The following is a 20,689-nucleotide window of genomic DNA, read 5'->3' as shown; positions in this document are numbered from 1 at the left end:
ATCCTAAGTTTTCATTGCATCCTGCACCAGGAAGCGCTTTGCGCTCAGGCGTGTGGCCAAGAACTTGGTGACGTAATGTCGCTGGTCATTCGAGTGGTCAACTTTATTGTTGCCCGAGCTTTGAATAATTGCAAGTTTAAAGCTCTGTTAGAAGAAGTTGGGAATCATTATCCCGGTGTGCTTTTACACAGCAACGTGCGTTGGTTGTCAAGGGGGAAGGTGCTCAGCTGTTTTGCAGCTTGCCTGAGTGAAATCCGGACTTTTCTTGAAATGAAAGGCGTCAAACATCCTGAGCTAGACAACACTGACTGGCTCCTGCAGTTTCACTACCTCGTGGACATAACTGGCCATCTGAACCAGCTCAATGTGAAAATGCAAGGCATTGGAAATACAATCAACAAGCAGTGTTTGCATTTGAAAGCAAGCTGGAAGTCTTTCTCAGGGACATTGAAACAGGTCGTCTTCTGCACTTTGAGAGACTGCGACAATTTAGAGATGCATGCTTAGCAAGTGACTCCACCCAACATCTGAATCTCCAGCAGCTAGCTGGCTTTACGTTCAATCTCCTGCAGTCATTCAAAGCACGTTTTGGAGAATTTCGTGTGCGCACTGGTCTTTTCAAGTTCATCACTCATCCATATGAGTGTGCAGTGGACAAAATCAACCTGACATGCATCCCCGGGGTCTCTATAGGAGACTTTGAGCTGGAAGTTGCTGACCTGAAGGCATCAGACATGTGGATGAGTAAGTTCAAGTCACTTAATGAAGAGCTGGAAAGTCTTGCGCAACAGCGAGCAGAGCTGGCGAGGGAATACAAGTGGACAGAAATGAAAAATCTTCAACCTGAAGACCAGCTGATTCCTAAAACTTGGAACAAGCTTCCTGTCACATACCACACAATACTGCGTGTGAGTATTGCCGTATTGACCATGTTTGGCTCTACATATGCATGTGAGCAGTCATTCTCGCATATGAGGAACATTAAGACCAACATACGCTCACGTTTAACTGATGGAAGCCTCAACGCCTGCATGAAGCTCAACCTCACCACGTATGAACCAGACTACAAGGCCATCAGCAAAACCATGCAGCACCAGAAGTCGCATTATAAGTAAGACATATTTAATTTATTATACATTCAAATACTATATGGCTCTCAATTAAATATATTTAGAAATATTTGGCTTTTATGGCTCTCCCAGTCAAAAAGGTTCCCTACCCCTGGTCTAGAATATGAAAAAATACAACAGGCATCTACTAGACAGGGCTGTTATCTTTCACCAACCTTGTTTGCAATCTTCATAGAGCCCTTGGCACAAGCAATCAGGCAGGATGAAGATCTTAAAGGAATAATGGTTGGGGGAGAAGAGCACACTATCAGACTTTTTGCGGATGACTTGGTCTGTTTTTAAGAGAACCCAGACACACGTATTCCCGTATTAATCAACCTTTTTTGGCTTTTGTTTTGGACACAAGCTCAATTTGACAAAAACACAAATTTTGACATTCAATCACTCCCCCTCCAAAATTATGCAACAAAAATATAATTTGAACTGGAGAGCTTCAAAGATGAAATACCTTGGGGTCACTTTAACACAACACACTGATGACTTATATAAAGCTAATTACACTAAATTGGATAAGGAAATTAGGAATGATCTGGATAGGTGGGCTACCCATGTAATAGATATTGGTTCGCTGTAAAAATGAGTGTTCTCCCCCAACTTCTTTACCTGTTTCAATTATTACCTATTGAGATACATGAAAAACAATTCAGACTTTGGGATAAAATCATCTGAAGGGGTTTATATGGAATGGTCGTAGACCAAGAATCAAATTTGAAACACTACAGATTGGGAAGGGTAAAGGAGGTTTGCCAATGCCAAATCTTAAAGAATATTTTCATGCTGCACAAATTAGGTCTGTAATTTGCTGGTGTGATGAAGGCTATGTAGCCAAATGGAAAAATTTGGAACAATTTGTACAAGGAAGAGAAATTCATAGTCTTATGAATAGCTAGGAGATAGAGAAGAAACAATGAGTATAATTGAACAGGTGGATACTGTCACTCAGTTTACATTCAAATTGTGGTTTAATTTGGTATGAAAATGATGACCCACATGAAAATGAGCTATCAGTTGGCATGCTCCATGCATATGTGCACTGTGTGTTTAGTTCCCTTGGACTGTGTGGAAGTTTCATTTATGGAGTGTGGACATACACTGTGTGCTTGTGGGTTTCGTGACCTTCTGTGTTAAAAAGCTACTGCAGCTCTGTGTCATGCATGGAGTCTTGTCAGTGTCATCTGTCAGGTAGAGGAAAGAAATTTCAAGAAAATTGTTTTATAAACATAAAGTTTTAAAATTTCACACTGAAACCAGAGGACTGAATGACAAAGCTTTAATGCAATTAGGATGTGAAATAATTATGCGTCTTAAAAGAGTTCACATGCAACAAGGAAGCAATAAGTCATACATTTGCTGAACAATAACAGTCTTTCATTTCTAATTGGCTTCATGTATGTCGATCTTTCACATAAACAGAGTGAAACAGTGGTCCAATGCAACTGACCTGAGGAATACCAACCTTTTATTAACTCAACGTCAGTGTTTCTGAGGCCCGTGGTTTATATATAATGTCCTTAAGATTGATATTTCTATCACATTGAAATCGACAAGTCAGCCCATTGGGTGCAAGCATGATATGAGAACAGATGCAACACATCGTCGAGGCCCTGCGGTATCAATTACCAGTAATCATAAACATTTTATTCAGCGGCTGTGTGGTGGGGGTTTTATGAAAAAGTAAAATAAAAAATAATGTTATGCCTGATCAGCGTAAGCACATAAACTTAAAATAAAAACGGTGGCAGAAAAAAGAAAATAGCGTCAACGGATGTGATCACTGTATTATTGTAAAGGTGATGACCCACATGAAAATGAGCTACCAGTTGGCATGCTCGTACATATGTAGTGCACATATGTGTGTGTGTGTTTAGTTCCCTTGGACTGTGTGGGAGTTTCATTTATGGAGTGTGGACATACTGTCAAGGTTGGGGGAGGTTGAAGAGGTGAGGACCCAAACACAGGACCATAGATGAGGCAGGAACTCCAAACAAAAAGGTATTTAATAATTAACAAAAGGCACTGCGCGAGGCAGGTAAATCCAAAAATCAAAAAGGAATCATGGACATGGCATGGAAAAACATGGAACAAGACATACAAACATGGAACCTGGTGTGGAGAGATCAAACATGGCACGGAGACATTAATGATGGGAGAAGGAACAAAGGGAAAGCAGGGCTATATATACACACACACAAGCGGGCTCAGGGCTAACAAGACACAGGTGAAACGCATGATGACAAACACAGGTGAAACCAATGAACAATCAATGAACAATCAAGGGACAAACAAGGAATACCGATAGGAACACCAGAACTTAACAAAATAAAGCAGGAAACACAACATGACAGACAGACATGACATAACAAACCCACAATAAACACAACAGGAAATCTAGAAACTTGACAAAATAAAACAGGAAACACAACATGACATGGACAGACATGACAAAACCACAAGGAGACACGACCGACAGGAAATTAAAAAACATGGCAAAATAAAACAGGAAACACAAAGCATGATTTAAAAAATAAAAGACAGACGAACCATGACACATACACTGTGTACTTGTGGGTTTTGTGACCTTCTGTGTCAAAAGCTACTGCAGCTCTGTGTCATGGATGGAGCTTTGTCAGGATCATTTGTTAGGCAGAGGAAAGAAAATACAAGAAAATAGTTTTATAAACATAAACTTCAAGTTCAAATGCAACAAGGAAGCAATGGGTCATACATGAACAATAACAGTTTTTCATTTCTAATTGGCTTCATGTATGTCGATCTTTCACATAAACAGAGTGAAACAGTGGTCCAAGGCAACTGCCCTGAGGAATACCAACCTTCTACTTAACTCAACGTCAGTGTTTCTGAGGCCCGTGGTTTATATATAATGTCCATAAGATTGATATTTCTATCACATTGAAGCTCAAGGGTGGGCAGAGCCACTTTGACTGATATATGATAATAGATGACGGAGTATTGACCATGTAAACGTGATCATTATTACCTACACAAAGGATGCAATAGTTGTAACTGAATCTAATTATCTGTAACTAGACATTAGCCTCTCTTAAAGTCTGTGGAAGTAATCATTTCATTTGAGCCTTGTTAAAAACAAATGTCCATCTACACATTTTCATCAATATATTTGGTTTTGGAGGAGGCAAAATAAAGAAGGCCAGCTGGGGATGCTAATACGGAAAAGCAGAAAAGAAGCCGCTGATTGCAAATCTAAAATAATAAATGAGCATCAACGAGCGGAGGATACTCAAAGTGAGCGGAGCTCACATCGCACCCCCGTTCATTGTCTTCTTGATCCATGCGAGGTGACTTTGTGTGAGAAACGTGTACACTCCTGGTTTTTTGATAACGCCACACCCCTTTCCAAAAGAAGTGACTCCAACCAGCGCTCCATTACACAACAGCGGCCCTCCTGAGTCGCCCTACGGAGAGAACAATGTCATGAACGGTCACTTTCAGGCATTCGCAGCAGTTAGAGTTTCAGTGTTGAGCTGAAATGTTGCAAAGTTTACCTTACAAGTATCTGCACTGTTTTTACCATCTGAACCAGCACATATCATGCTATCAGTGATGACAGGGTTGTGGTTGTAGTAGTCGGAAGAGTTGCACTTCTTTCGGTCGACCACAGTCACGTTAACGGACATCAGGACATCAGAAATTTCCATTCTCTCTGTCATTCCCCATCCGGCCACCAGACATTTGTTCCCAGCCTTGGGGTCTTCGATGGAATCGCCCAACTTGAGACATTTCACTGTCCCGGTTTGCTTCGCTGGATTGTCAAGCTGAAATTTGAAAAATGATTACTTACTGTATAGATGTGAACTATCTGTACATTTTGTTCCTTAAGATGGATGAATGTGCAAAATATGCAAGATCTGCTCCTGGTATTCATGTAGATGTTATTTTGATACGTATGTCTGTCAAGGTTCTTAGTCATCCAGGTCACAGTAACCCGAAAGGTGTTTACAGACCCCCCTTACTCTTAACATTGCTGTGTTGTGCTGGGTCATATTTCTGAGTTATTTGAGGTAATGTAAACACATTACTGGGTTGTTTTGCGTTGGGCCAACGGGGTTGAAAGGGGTTCATTTATAGCTGAAGACCTGGCTGGCTTAATTTGACCCAACTCCTGGTTCAATCACATACTAATCTTTAAATTTTAATGTAGCGTAAACAGCAGTGAACTGATGTTACACTTCATGTTAGCTAGTGCTAGCTATCATATTACATTTCAGAAATGATGGATAAGTGATGATAATTAAAAAATGCTGGAGTGGAGGAAGAAGAACAAGGAAGAAGATGGAGGAGGCAGAAGGCGGAAGATGATTACAAATCACTAAAACAAACAAACAAACAAAAAAGAATCTGGAGTTGTCTTTATTTTTATCTGTTATGAGGCAATTCTGTTACTGGTCCGACCCCTTTAGATTGAACTGAGCTGCCCTTTAACTAAACCCTTTGATCTAAACTTGAATATATTTGTGTTTTGTTTATTTATATTCATTTATTCTATATTTTATTAGTATATATAAATGTTAATGTTCTTTAATGTTGTTTCCAAATTTAAATCTCAAACTTCCCACCAGTCTCTTAGAAATGAAGAAGCTACTCGGGTGAAAAAAAAAAACTCTTCCAGTTATACTGACTTAAATTACAACAATTAATTAATTAATTAATTACAACAAATGTTTTAAAGCCAATATAACACCCCTTGCTCAAAATGTGTTTCTCCATCATCTTCACCCACTTTCCGACACTGATTGCAGCATCCTATCTTTTCATATTTGCTTTAATGTAACCTTACCTGGAGCAACATGAGGTCATTGACGTGTGTTTTCTTATCAAAGGAGGAATGAGGATAACTTTTCTTTACCCTTAGGACCTGCCGGGAGTTAGTTTCCATTGCTTTGATGGAGTGCACCCCCAGCACCACTACCGTCATGCTAAAATGATGGAAACACAGCCAGTGTTAGATTATAGTGCAGTAATACGATAGGTTACCAGGTAATGAGTCCATATATCACTGATTAAATAGTCATGTGCCTCTGCAGCTCCACTGGCCTTTCAGTGACAGTGCTTTAGTTACACCTGAGGAGGTGTGGATAGTCCTGAAGGAAGACAAGGTCCAGAAATGGATATTGCGGTGCTCCGTATCTTAGCACCAACAAAAGCAAATATCTCATTCTGGACTTCAAGAAGTCTCACCCATCCTTGTCAACAGAGAATGTGTCCGCTTCCTCTCAATGGTCAAAAAACATTGTGGAGGACTCTTTACACCCACTCAGATGTCTTTACTTCTCCCGTGTAGTTGCTGTTCCTGATGTGTCTTATCTGTGCCTTATTGTTTCCCTAGCATTTAGTATTTAATGTTTCCTTTTCTTTTTGCCAGTTTGTCATTGTACCCCATGTCACCTTTTTTCCACGTTATTTTTTCTGGGCGCCATCTAACCAGTTCCACATTACAATAGGTATCTTGCAAAGGGCTTTTCTAATATCTAATCAGAGTCAGTTTTCTATAAACATACAATTTGAAGTATTAAAATTCCAAACAGCCCTAACTTCTTACTTTTTACAGTGGGCAGCGGTCAGGACCCATTTTGGATCAATGAGTGTCCCTCCACAACGTTCCGTGGACTGCAGCAGAACCATGAAAGGCAGCGAGTGTGGCTCTACTTCTTTTCCTTCAGTAATCTCAGAACCATAGCCTAGAACATGAAATGACACAACAGGCAAAAAAAGAGCAGAGTCAATACATGCTCAACATACAGAAGCACGGTCCCAGTAGCACTGTCATACTGAAAGAAATTAGTAACAAGCAGTAACTCTGCACGTTTACATGAAACTGTCATTTAAGTAATTTAGTGCACAACATAAAATGCTCAAAAATTCCCTCTGGGACATTTTGAAAGGGCCAGGGTGGGCTACTGCCGTGGGTACTCTCTCTGCCAACATGGGAATTAGCACACTTAGCCTACATTTAGCATAGTTAGCTTACAGTTAGAACAGTTGGCCTACATTTAGCACAATTAACTCACTTTTAGCACGGTTAACCTACATTTAACCCACATTTCTTACCATTAGCCTACATACGCGCACATGTGTGCGCTTCCTACTACTCTTCCTGTGTGTATGTGTAACTGTAATCACATAAGGGACTTCACTGCGAAAGGAGGCTTGCAGTTTAAATTCTGTACGTCTCACTGCTTTGCCGAGGACATTGTGAGAGACAGAACAGGTTTGTCTGTAACTGTGAAAAAAATCATGTGTCGAGTGTGTAAATTGTGGCCGGGACGAGCATGGAAAGAGAAAATTTTCAGACAATTTCACACATGCTCTCTCACTCTAAGTAGTGACATCACTCACTCTGGCACGAAGATTCCGTGCAATACACACCCATTATAAAGTCAGTGACAGTGATTGATCAAAAACTATAAGACCTATCAAAACGTGGATTAATACACCAATACACAAGACGCGTGTCTACATTTTAAAATTTAAATGAAGTCTCTAGGTGAAAGTATGCCTTCTTTTTTCTTTTTTTCGCCTGTCCCATTCATTTCAATGGAAAATTCTTTGCAGTTTTTTGCGTTTCGTAAAGAAAAGTAATAGCTCACCGATCCCAACCAAACCGCACATTTTGATATAAAACTCGCTCTACAACTCTTTGAGCTGTAGGAGGAGTTAAGGGATGAAAAAAAGAGGAAGATGAAAAATAAGAAGAAACGCGGTATAACAATAGTGCCTCGGGGCATCACTGTGGCCCCGTGGCCCTAATTACTCACTGGACTGGACGATGAGGAGAACCACACACGGGATGAAAACACGGAAATCTCTCGGGGCGAACATCTTGTCTGTCTTCCCTCTTTGAGCTGATGATGAGTGCACTAACGCTCACTCCTTTATATGTTAAGCTCAAAGGATGTGGTCTCATTAGAACTGATGCAATAGATAACTGAGAAACTGTTATCACTTGCTAGTTCTTTAAACTATGTTCATGTGAGATATTATTAGACCTCCCCAAAAAAAAAAAAAAAAACCCTACTAACAACGTCGTGATGAGTCACAGCTGTTTTGGAAGCAGAAGGTGTTGTGTAATTTTAAAGTCTGTGATGTGCTAAAAAGAAGATAACGTAGATAGATGTGAATCACTGTCATGTTTTTTGGCTTTGTCCTAAAATCCCAAGATTTTGGGAGGATGTTCACATAATTATTGTCAGAATTCTGGATTATGGTGTATGTAAGTCATGGGAATTATTATATTTTGGTATCATGACAGGCAATGTTGTATTAGAAGAGGACAGATACTGAACATTTTGTTAATAGCTTGTAAGAAGGCTATCACAAAAAAGTGGTACAAGTCTGACCCACCAACAAAAGAACATTGGTTGAAAATGATGAACGAGATATATATAACGGAACAACTGACTCATAAGATAGTGTAATTTAAGTTAAGTTATTAGTGCACAACATAAAATATTACACTGGAGTGGATGATGAGAAGAAGCACACATGGGCTGAAAACACGGAAATCTCTCAGGGTGAACATATTGTCTGTCTTCCCTCTTTGAGCTGATGGTGAGTGCGCTGAAACTCACTCCTTTATATGTTAAGCTCAAAGGATGTGGTCTCATTCTCTGAGTGGCATCATGAGAACAGATGTAATAGATTATTCAGGAACTGTGTTATCATTTGCCAGTAATGAATCATGTCTTTATGTGAGATGTTATCAGACCTCGTGTTTTTCTGCTGTTGCCTCTCTTTTGATGCTAAGCTAAGCTAACGCTCTCTACATTTAAAGGACAGGCCTCATTTTCTGATGTAGCCTCCTTCCATAAGGATAAATCCAAAAGTGCAAATTGTTATTTTCCTTCAGGAAACTGGGGGAAAATTGTCATCAAACACAGATTTTTCATTCAGTTTCTATTTATGACACTTGGTTACATAAACAGCCGCCAAAGAATGCAAAAAGTTCCTTAAAGTACATTTCTATTGTTTACTTCAGTGTTGTCTAACAGAGAAAGTAGTGTAGATTGTAATATTCTAAATGCATCACAGAGCTTCAAAACTAAAGGGGTTCAGAAACTTGAAATTCACTTTTTTTTCCACATTAGTCTCCTAAGTAAACACTTGGCGTGTTTTACGCTAGTTTTTAGACTAGCTGAGAAATATCTCCTTGAAAGGTTAAAATTTGCTCCAGTTCCAAAAAACATCCACATACATGTAATGCACCCAAGGCCTGATTACATGTGACACTTAAGACACTTGAGAATGTACAGCAGCACTGCAGAACCTGCATGGACAGTAGTCACGCATGCACCAAAAAACCCCGGTGTCTGTATCCAACAAAAACAAAGAAAAAATTAATATTTTTTAAATATAACTAAAAAAACAAAATTAAAATCAACATGCAAAATAAAAAAAATGTATACTTTTATATCATGTGTCTCCACGATTTGACCAGCACTTGTTTACATGTTTCAGCTTATTTATTTGTCAGGTAAAGCTGTGATGCATTTTAACATCTGGGGACATTTGATACAGTTCTTAGCTGTAAATCTCACCCAATTCACACTTATCGACCTTGAACATAAATTGATTGGTGACTCCCTGTGTTAAGTGTCAAGGAAACAAATAAATGAATAAATTAAAATAAAAATGATACCGTAAGTAATATTATGCACGTCATACCTACTGCCAATTAATTTGCAGCTGCAGTCAAACGAAATCGCAAACTCTGCCACCTTCAGTTTAACAAGAAATCTACACTTAATTAACACATCCAGTCACATTTACCACACATTACAGTGTGATAGTGAACAGGGTTAATTAATGTGCAATGTCCTTTTTAAACAAATAAATAAAATGAAATGAAAATAAAAAAAAAGATGTTAATATAAGCAGTTACAGAAAAAAGGCTACTGATTGCAAATCTAAAATAATAAATGAGCATCAATAGTCGTAACTATACAAAGAGAGAGAGAGCTCACATATCAAGTCTGTTTTTTTAACACGCCATACTTCTGTCCAAAAGAAGTGACTCCAACCAGCGCTCCATTACACAACAGCTGCTCTCCTGAGTCCCCCTATGGAGAGAACAATGACATGAATGGTCACTTTCAGGCATTCGCAGCAGTTAATGTTTCAGTGTGGAGCTGAAATGTTGCAAAGTTTACTTCACATATACCTGCATTGTTTTTACCATCCGAACCAGCACACGCTAACAAAAGCCTTTTCTAATTTCTAATCAGACTCAGTTTTCTATGAACATAAACATGTTAATTATCACAAGTCTTAAAATTCCAAAAAGGCCTAGCTTCTTACTCATTACAGTGGGCAGCAGTCAGAATCCATTTTGGATTGATGAGTATCCCTCCACACACTGATGCCGTGCTCTTCAGTAGAGCCATGAAAGGCAGCGAGTGTGGCTTTACTTCTTTTCCTCCAATAATCTCAGAACCATGGCCTAGAATATAAAAAAATACAACAGGCATCTACTAGACAGGGCTGTTATCTTTCACCGACCTTGTTTGCAATCTTCATAGAGCCCTTGGCACAAGCAATCAGGCAGGATGAAGATCTTAAAGGAATAATGGTTGGGGAGAAGAGCACACCATTGGACTTTTTGCAGATGACGTGGTCTGTTTTTTAAAGCACCCAGACACATGTATTACCGTATTAATCAATCTTTTTTTGCTTTTGTTTGTCAGGCCGAGACTCGAAGCAGGACTCTGACGCAGAGGTATAGAATAATAAAAGGCTTTTATTGAATTCTCCGGAAATCTCAGACAGAGTGACAAACAAAAGGCTATAAAAACCTAGACACTAATTCTGACTAATGAGAACAAAAAAACTCTCCAGGAGGAGGAAAAACTCAAATCAAAAGAAACAAATCGAGAAACACAAAAACGCTCCGAATGGAGGAAACCGCAGGACTATGAATCTAAACTAAGGAAAGAATTAACAAACAAAAAATCACTCTTCGAGAGGAATAAATGGCTTACTTGGCAACTACTATGGCTGTAGACATAGAACCAGGCTCTGGTGCATGACAAGGACGAAGACACTCTGGCACAAGACAAGGGGAACACAGACTACTTGGAGGGAAATAGGGGACAGGTGGAAACACTTAGGACAATCAGACTGAGACACATGAGAAAGGGCAAGTGACCTGAAACGAGAGGAGAATTACTTTTCAAAATAAAACAGGAAATGACAGGACAAAACAAACCCAAGACAAGACACCCTCACCACGGTGTGACATTGTTCTGGACACAAGCTCTGGAGAGCTTCGAAGATGAAATACCTTGGGGTCACTTTAACACAACACACTGATGACTTATATAAAGCTAATTACACTAAATTGGATAAGGAAATTAGGAATGATCTGGATAGGTGGGCAACCCTTCTAATAGATATTGGTTCGCGAATAAAGGCTGTAAAAATGAGTGTTCTCCCCCAACTTCTTTACCTGTTTCAATCATTACCTATTGAGACACATGAAAAACAATTCAGACTTTGGGATAAAATCATCTGAAGGTTTATATGGAATGGTCGTGGACCAAGAATGAAATTTGAAACACTACAGATTGGGAAGGATAAGGGAGGTTTGGCACTGCCAAATCTTAAAGAATATTTTCATGCTGCACAAATTAGGTCTGTAATTTGCTGGTGTGATGAAGGCTATGTAGCCAAATGGAAAAATTTGGAACAATTTGTACAAGGAAGAGAAATTCATAGTCTTACTGGAGATAGAGAAGAAACAATGAGTATAATTGAACAGGTGGATACTGTCACTTAGTTTACATTCAAATTGTGGTTTAATTTGGTATGAAAATGAGCTACCAGTTGGCATGCTCCATGCATATGTGCACTGTGTGTTCAGTTCCCTTGGACTGTGTGGAAGTTTCATTTATGGAGTGTGGACATACACTGTGTGCTTGTGGGTTTTGTGACATGTGTTAAAAGCTACTGCAGCTCTGTGTCATGGATGGAGCTGTGTCAGTATCATCTGTCAGGTAGAGGAAAGAAATTTCAAGAAAATTGTTTTATAAACATAAAGCTTTAAAATTTCACACTGAAACCAGAGGACTCAATGACAAAGCTTTAATGCAATTAGGATGTGAAATAATAATGCGTCTTAAAGAGTTCACATGCAATAAATAAGCAATGGGTCATACATGAACAATAACAGTTTTTCATTTCTAATTGGCTTCATGTATGTCGATCTTTCACATAAACAGAGTGAAACAGTGGTCCAAGGCAACTGCCCTGAGGAATACCAACCTTCTACTTAACTCAACGTCAGTGTTTCTGAGGCCCGTGGTTTATATATAATGTCCTTAAGATTGATATTTCTATCACATTGAAGCTCAAGGGTGGGCAGAACCACTTTGACTAATATATGATAATAGATGACCGAGTATTAACCATGTAAACGTGATCATTATTACCTACACAAAGGATGCAATAGTTGTAACTGAATCTAATTATCTGTAACTAGACATTAGCCTCTCTTAAAGTCTGTGGAAGTAATCATTTCATTTGAGCCTTGTTAAAAACAAATGTCCATCTACACATTTTCATCAATATATTTTGTTTTGGAGGGGGCAAATTAAAGAAGGCCAGCTGGGGATGCTAATACAGAAAAGCAGAAAAGGAGCCACTGATTGCAAATCTAAAATAATAAATGAGCATCACCGAGCGGAGGATACTCAAAGTGAGGCAGAGCTCACATTGCACCCCCGTTCATTGTCTTCTTGATCCATGCGAGGTGACTTGGTGTGAGAAACGTGTACACTCCTGGTTTTTTGATCAAGCCACAGCCTTTTCCAAAAGAAGTGACTCCAACCAGCGCTCCATTACACAACAGTGGCCCTCCTGAGTCCCCCTACGGAGAGAACAATGACATGAATGGTCACTTTAAGGCATTTGCAGCAGTTAATGTTTAAGTGTGGAGTTGAAATGTTGCAAAGTTTACCTTACAAGTATCTGCACTGTTTTTACCATCTGAACCAGCACATATCATGCTATCAGTGATGACAGGGCCGTGGTTGTAGTAGTCATAAGAGTTGCACTTCTTTCGGTCGACCACAGTCACGTTAACGGACATCAGGACATCAGACATTTTCCCGCTCTCTGTTATTCCCCATCCAGCCACCAGACATTTGTTCCCAGCCATGGGGTCTTTGATGGAATCGCCCAACTTGAGACATTTCACTGTCCTGGTTTGCTTCGCTGGATTGTCAAGCTGAAATTTGAAAAATGATTACTTACTGTATAGATGTGAACTGTCTGTACATTTGGTTCCTTAAGATGGATAAATGTGCAAAATGTGCAAGATCTGGTCCTGGTATTCATGTAGATGTTATTTTGATACGTATGTCTGTCAAGGTTCTTGGTCATCCAGGTCATTGTAATCCGAAAGGTGTTTACAGACCCCCCTTACTCTTAACATTGCTGTGTTGTGCTGGGTCATATTTCTGAGTTATTTGAGGTAATGTAAATACATTACTGGGTTGTTTTGCGTTGGGCCAATGGGTTTGAAAGGGGTTCATTTATAGCTGAAGACCTGGCTGACTTAATTTGACCCAACTCCTGGTTCAATCACATACTAATCTTTAAATTTTAATGTAGCGTAAACAGCAGTGAACTGACGTTACACTTCATGTTAGCTAGTGCTAGCTATCATATTACATTTTAGAAATGATGGATAAGTGATGATAATTAAAAATGCTGGAGTGGAGGAAGAAGAACAAGGAAGAAGATGGAGGAGGCAGAAGGCGGAAGATGATTATAAATCACTAAAACAAACAAACAAACAAAAAAGAATCTGGAGTTGTCTTTATTTTTATATATTACGAGGCAATTCTGTTACTGGTCCGACCCATTTAGATTGAACTGAGCTGCCCTTTAACTAAACCCTTTGATCTAAACTTGAATATATTTGTGTTTTGTTTATTTCTATTTATTTATTCTATATTTTATTAGTATATATATATAAATGTTAATGTTCTTTAATGTTGTTTCCAAATATAAACCTCAAACTTCCCACCATTCTCTTAGAACTGAAGATGCTACTCAGGTGAAAAAAAAAACTCTTCCAGTTATACTGACTTAAATTACAACAATTAATTAATTAATTAATTAATTAATTAAAACAAAGATCTTAACACCCCTTGCTCAAAATGTGTTTCTCCATCATCTTCACCCACTTTCCGACACTGATTGCAGCATCCTATCTTTTCATATTTGCTTTAATGTAACCTTACCTGAAGCAACATGAGGTCATTGACGTGTGTTTTCTTATCATAGGAGGGATGAGGATATGTTTTCTTTATATTTAGGACCTGCCGGGAGTTAGTTTCCATTGCTTTGATGGAGTGCACCCCCAGCCTCACTTCCCAAACGCTAAAACGGTGGAAACACAGCCAGTGTCAGATTATAGTGCAGTAATACGATAGGTTACCAGGTAATGAGTGCATATATCACTGATTAAATAGTCATGTGCTTCTGCAGCTCCACTGGCCTTTCAGTGACAGTGCTTTAGTTACACCTGAGGAGGTGTGGATAGTCCTGAAGGAAGACAATGTCCAGAAATGGATATTGCGGTGCTCTGTATCTTAGCACCAACAAAAGCAAATATCTCATTCTGGACTTCAAGAAGTCTCACCCATCCTCATCTACAGAGAGTGTGTCCGCTTCCTCTCAATGGTCAAAAAACATTGTGGAGGACTCTTTACACCCACTCAGATGTCTTTACTTCTCCCGTGTAGTTGCTGTTCCTGATGTGTCTTATCTGTGCCTTATTGTTTCCCTAGCATTTAGTATTTAATGTTTCCTTTTCTTTTTGCCAGTTTGTCATCGTACCCCATGTCACCTTTTTTCCACATTATTTTTTCTGGGCGCCATCTAACCAGTTCCACATTACAATAGGTATCTTGCAAAGGGCTTTTCTAATATCTAATCAGACTCAGTTTTCTACAAACATACAATTTAAAGTATTAAAATTCCAAACAGCCCTAGCTTCTTACATTTCACAGTGGGCAGCGGTAAGGACCCATTTTGGATCAATGAGTATCCCTCCACAGGCTGGTTTCGACTGCAGCAGAACCATGAAAGGCAGCGAGTGTGGCTCTACTTCTTTTCCTTCAGTAATCTCAGAACCATGGCCTAGAACATGAAATGACACAACAGGCAAAAAAAGAGCGGAGTCAATACATGGTCAACATACAGAAGCACGGTCCAAGTAGCACTGTCATACTGAAAGAAATGAGTAACAAGCAGTAACTCTGCACATTTACATGAAACTGTCATTTAAGTAATTTAGTGCACAACATAAAATGCTCAAAAATTCCCTCTGGGACATTTTGAAAGGGCCAGGGTGGGCTACTGCCGGGGGTACCGTCTCTGTCAACATGGGAATTAGCACACTTAGCCTACATTTAGCATAGTTAGCTTACAGTTAGAACAGTTGGTCTACATTTAGCACAGTTAACTCACTTTTAGCACAGTTAACCTACATTTAACCCACATTTCTTACCATTAGCCTACATACGCGCACATGTGTGTGCTTCCTACTACTCTTCCTGTGTGTACGTGTAAACGTAATCACATAAGGGACTTGACTGCCAAAGGAGGCTCGCAGTTTAAATTCTATACGTCTCACTGCTTTGCCGAGGACATTGTGAGAGACAGAACAGGTTTGTCTGTAACTGTGAAAAAAATCATGTGTCGAGTGTGTAAATTGTGGCTGGGACGAGCATGGAAAGAGAAAATTTTCAGACAAAATTTCACACATGCTCTCTCACTCTAAGTAGTGACATCACTCACTCTGGCACGAAGATTCCGTGCAATACACACCCATTATAAAGTCAGTGACAGTGATTGATCAAAAATTATAAGACCTATCAAAACATGGATTAATACACCAATACACAAGACGCGTGTCTACATTTTAAAATTTAAATGAAGTCTCTAGGTGAAAGTATGCCTTCTTTTTTTCTTTTTTTTGCCTGTCCCATTCATTTCAATGGAAAATTCTTTGCAGTTTTTTGTGTTTCGTAAAGAAAAGTAATAGCTCACTCATCCCAACCAAACCGCACATTTTGATATAAAACTCGCCTCTACAACTGTTTGAGCTGTAGGAGGAGTTAAGGGATGAAAAAACGGAGGAAGATGAAAAATAAGAAGTAACGCGGTATAACAATAGTGCCTCGGGGCATCACTGTGGCCCCGTGGCCCTAATTACTCACTGGACTGGACGATGAGGAGAACCACACACGGGATGAAAACATGTAAATCTCTCGGGGCGAACATCTTGTCTGTCTTCCCTCTTTGAGCTGATGATGAGTGCACTAAAACTCACTCCTTTATATGTTAAGCTCAAAGGATGTGGTCTCATTAGAACTGATGCAATAGATAACTGAGAAATTGTTATCACTTGCTAGTTCTTTAGATAGAGATATTATCAGACCCAAAAAAAAAACCTACTACCAACATCATGAGTCACAGCTGTTTTGGAAGCACAAGGTGTAGTGTAATTTTAAAGTCTGATGTGCTAAAAAGAAGATAAATGGAAAATAGATGCAAGCACAATGACTGTGATGACATGTTTGATTATAAGTTTATGATTGAATTACAATGATGAGCCTGATTATAATGTCATTAGCTTGATTACAACATTAAGTTTGATATGATGGGCCTTCACCAGGCTACTAGAACACAAAGGGAGAGCACAGGAACCAAAAGTATATCTTCACGGTTTGTTTGCAATAAACTTTATTATTTTAAAAAAATGATGAGCTTAAGAGTGAACTAGAAGATAAGGGTGTAAAATGGACAGGAGTAACTTTGTGAAACTGGGAGCCTAGGGAAATTCCAAAGCTACTGATGTAACTGCAGGTGTTTGAACCTGTGGCTCATCAACGATGATGAAGACAATTTCTAAGGGTATAATTGGTTAAAATAAGGGGCTGGTGAGGGGGAGCCCCATGTAGGGGATGGACAAGGGTGTGACTTGTGAAGTCCCAAAGGTATAAAAGATGAGGACAGTAGCTCTCGCACCTTAGAGCGGGGTTGTGGTGACCATTTTTGTGCTGTGATGCTGCAAATCTTAAGGAATATTTTCATGCTGCACTAATTAGACCTGTAATTTGCTGGTTTGATAAACGCTATGTAGCCAAATTTGTACAAGGAACAGAAATGCATAGTCTTCTTGGAGATAGAGAAGAAACAATGAGTATAATTGAGCAGGTGGATACTGTCACTCAGTTTACACTCAAATTGTGGTTTAACTTTGTACGAAAATACAAACTGGAGAAAGAGCTCAGATTGCTTCAGTGGATAGCCTATGTCAAGTGTTTTACCCCTGGTTCTCTTGATCAGAGGTTTAAACAATGGATCCCCAGTGGTTTAAAATGGGAATTTCATAAACTTCCAGGAGATTAAACAAAAAAATATGAATTAAGTAACCAAGACCATTTTAGATACTTGCAGTTAAGAGATTTCATCAACAAATAAAAAAATACAGTGTAAAGTTGAAAAAAATGCAATAGTTAGGACCATAATTGAAACCTACAATTCGAGGATATTTAGAATAATCTCTACATTAAAGGGGCATTTAATGGAGACAAGAGGGAATACAACCTCATATGTAAAACTGAGGTGGGACAGAGAGCTGGATGTGAATATTTCTGAGGATGAATGGTTGCATGTTTGGAAAAAAATCAGAAAAAAGTGGTAAAAGTCTGACCCACCAACAAAAGAACACTGGTTGAAAATGGTGAACGAGATATATTTAATGGAACAACTGACTCATAAGATAGTGTCATTTAAATTAAGTTAAGTTATTAGTGCACAACATAAAATATTACTCACTGGAGTGGATGATGAGAAGAAGCACACATGGGCTGAAAACACGGAAATCTCTCAGGGTGAACATCTTGTCTGTTTTACATGTTAAGCTCAAAGGATGTGGTCTCATTGTCTGAGTGGCATCATGAGAACAGATGTAATAGAGTATTCAGGAACTGTGTTATCATTTGCCAGTAATGAATCATGTCTTTATGTGAGATGTTATCAGACCCCAATTACTTCAGTGTTGTCTAACAGAGAAAGTAATGTAGACTGTGATATTCTAAATGTTCTAAATGCATAACAGAGCTTCAAAACTAAAGGGGTTCAGAAACTTGAAATTCACTTTTTTTTTCACATTAGTCCCCTAAGTAATCGCTTGGTGTGTTTTACACTATAGTGTTTTTAGACTAGCTGAGAAATATCTCCTTGAAAGGTTAAAATTTGCTCCAGTTCCAAAAAACATCCACATACATGTAATGCACCCAAGGCCTGATCACATGTGACACCTAAGATACTTGAGAATGTGCAGCAGCACTGCAGAACCTGCATGGACAGTAGTCACGCATGCACCAAAAGACCCCGGTGTCTGTATCCAACAAAAACAAAGAAAAAATGATGAATATTTTTGAAATATAATTTAAAAAAAAATTAAAATCAACATGCAAAATAAAAAAATATATACTTTTATAGCATGTGTCTCCACGATTTGACCAGTACTTGTTTACCTGTTTCAGCTTATTTATTTGTCAGATAAAGCTGTGATGCATTTTAACATCTGGGGACATTTGATACAGTTCTTAGCTGTAAATCTCACCCAATTCACACTTATTGACCTTGAACATAAACTGATTGGTGACTCCCTGTGTTAAATGTCAAGCTACTGCCAATTAATTTGCAGCTGCAGTCAAACGAAATCGCAAACTCTGCCACCTTTAGTTTAACAAGAAATCTACACTTAATTAACACATCCAGTCACATTTACCACACATTACAGTGTGATACTGAACATTAATTAATGTGCAATGTCCTTTTTAAACAAATAAATAAAATGAAATGAAAATAAAAAAAAAACAAAGATGTTAATATAAGCAGTTACAGAAAAAAGGCTACTGATTGCAAATCTAAAATAATAAATGAGCATCAACAGTCGTAACTATACAAAGAGAGAGAGCTCACACATCAACTCTGGGTTTTTTGATCACGCCATACTTCTGTCCAAAAGAAGTGACTCCAACCAGCGCTCCATTACACAACAACTGCTCTCCTGAGTCCCCCTATGGAGAGAACAATGAATGGTCACTTTCAGGCATTCGCAGCAGTTAATGTTTCAGTGTGGAGTTGAAATGTTGCAAAGTTTACTTCACATATACCTGCATTGTTTTTACCATCCGAACCAGCACACGCTAACAAAAGCCTTTCCTAATTCCTAATCAGACTCAGTTTTCTATGAACATAAACATGTTAGTTATCACAAGTCTTAAAGTTCCAAAAAGCCCTAGCTTCTTACTCATTACAGCAGGCAGCAGTCAGAATCCATTTTGGATTGACGAGTATCCCTCCACACACTGATGCCGTGCTCTTCAGTAGAGCCATGAAAGGCAGCGAGTGTGGCTTTACTTCTTTTCCTCCAATAATCTCGGAAGTATGGCCTAGAATATAAAAAAATACAACAGGCATCTACTAGACAGGGCTGTTATCTTTCACCGACCTTGTTTGCAATCTTCATAGAGCCCTTGGCACAAGCAATCAGGCAGGATGAAGATCTTAAAGGAATAATGGTTGGGGAGAAGAGCACACCATTGGACTTTTTGCAGATGACGTGGTCTGTTTTTTAGAGCACCCAGACACATGTATTACCGTATTAATCAATCTTTTTTTGGTTTTTGGTCTGGACACAAGCTCTGGAGAGCTTCAAATATGAAATACCTTGGGCTCACTTTAACACAACACACTGATGACTTATATAAAGCTAATTACACTAAATTGGATAAGGAAATTAGGAATGATCTGGATAGGTGGGCTACCCTTCTAATAGATATTGGTTCGCGAATAAAGGCTGTAAAAATGAGTGTTCTCCCCCAACTTCTTTACCTGTTTGAATTATTACCTATTGAGATACATGAAAAACAATTCAGACTGTGGGATAAAATCATCTGAAGGTTTATATGGAATGGTCGTAGACCAAGAATCAAATTTGAAACACTACAGATTGGGAAGGATAAGGGAGGTTTGGCACTGCCAAATCTTTAAAAATATTTTCATGCTGCACAAATTAGACCTGTAATTTGCTGGTTTGATAAAGGCCATGTAGTCAAATGGAAAAATTGGAACAATTTGTACAAGGAAGAGAAATGCATAGTCTTCTTGGAGATAGAGAAGAAACGATGAGTAATCAAATTACTATCAAATTGTGGTTTAATTTGGTATGAAAATGATGACCCACATGAAAATGAGCTACCAGTTGGCACGCTCCATGCATATGTGCACTGTGTGTTCAGTTCCCTTGGACTGTGTGGAAGTTTCATTTATGGAGTGTGGACATACACTGTGTGCTTGTGGGTTTTGTGACCTGTGTTAAAAGCTACTGCAGCTCTGTGTCATGGATGGAGCTGTGTCAGTATCATTTGTTAGGCAGAGGAAAGAAAATACAAGAAAATAGTTTTATAAACATAAAGTTTTAAAATTTCACACTG

The 20,689-nt window shown here is 38.8% G+C and overlaps 2 protein-coding genes across 2 annotated transcripts; both read right to left on the bottom strand.

Moving 5' to 3' along the window:
• Window positions 1–3,554: 3,554 nt before the first annotated feature.
• On the bottom strand, window positions 3,555–8,098 carry LOC125012748 (granzyme A-like). Its single transcript, XM_047592866.1, has 5 exons — window positions 7,925–8,098; window positions 6,709–6,847; window positions 5,947–6,085; window positions 4,655–4,924; window positions 3,555–4,564 (listed from the first exon to the last, which is right to left on the bottom strand). The coding sequence occupies exons 1-5, from the start codon at window positions 7,986–7,988 to the stop codon at window positions 4,406–4,408; spliced, it is 771 nt and encodes a 256-aa protein (XP_047448822.1). The 5' UTR covers window positions 7,989–8,098; the 3' UTR covers window positions 3,555–4,405.
• Window positions 8,099–12,320: 4,222 nt separating this feature from the next.
• LOC125012747 (granzyme K-like) lies at window positions 12,321–18,081 on the bottom strand. Its single transcript, XM_047592865.1, has 5 exons — window positions 18,018–18,081; window positions 15,173–15,311; window positions 14,411–14,549; window positions 13,120–13,389; window positions 12,321–13,029 (listed from the first exon to the last, which is right to left on the bottom strand). Exons 1-5 carry the CDS (start codon window positions 18,079–18,081, stop codon window positions 12,871–12,873), a joined length of 771 nt encoding a protein of 256 aa, XP_047448821.1. The 3' UTR covers window positions 12,321–12,870.
• Between the last annotated feature and the right edge of the window lie 2,608 nt (window positions 18,082–20,689).

Source organism: Mugil cephalus, chromosome 8 (genome assembly GCF_022458985.1).
Source record: "Mugil cephalus isolate CIBA_MC_2020 chromosome 8, CIBA_Mcephalus_1.1, whole genome shotgun sequence".
NCBI lineage: Eukaryota > Metazoa > Chordata > Actinopteri > Mugiliformes > Mugilidae > Mugil > Mugil cephalus.
This window is presented reverse-complemented; position numbering and strand designations above follow the sequence as displayed.

Coding starts and splice junctions, on each gene's coding strand:
- LOC125012748 (XM_047592866.1), bottom strand. CDS start 7,988: ATGTTCGCCCCGAGAGATTTCCGTGTTTTCATCCCGTGTGTGGTTCTC. Junction 6,086..6,708: donor ACCGCTGCCCACTGTAAAAA/GTAAGAAGTTAG, acceptor CCATCATTTTAG/CATGACGGTAGTGGTGCTGG. Junction 4,925..5,946: donor ATGACCTCATGTTGCTCCAG/GTAAGGTTACAT, acceptor TTCAAATTTCAG/CTTGACAATCCAGCGAAGCA.
- LOC125012747 (XM_047592865.1), bottom strand. CDS start 18,081: ATGTTCACCCTGAGAGATTTCCGTGTTTTCAGCCCATGTGTGCTTCTT. Junction 15,312..18,017: donor TCTTCTCATCATCCACTCCA/GTGAGTAATATT, acceptor TTCATGTTCTAG/GCCATGGTTCTGAGATTACT. Junction 14,550..15,172: donor ACCGCTGCCCACTGTGAAAT/GTAAGAAGCTAG, acceptor CCACCGTTTTAG/CGTTTGGGAAGTGAGGCTGG.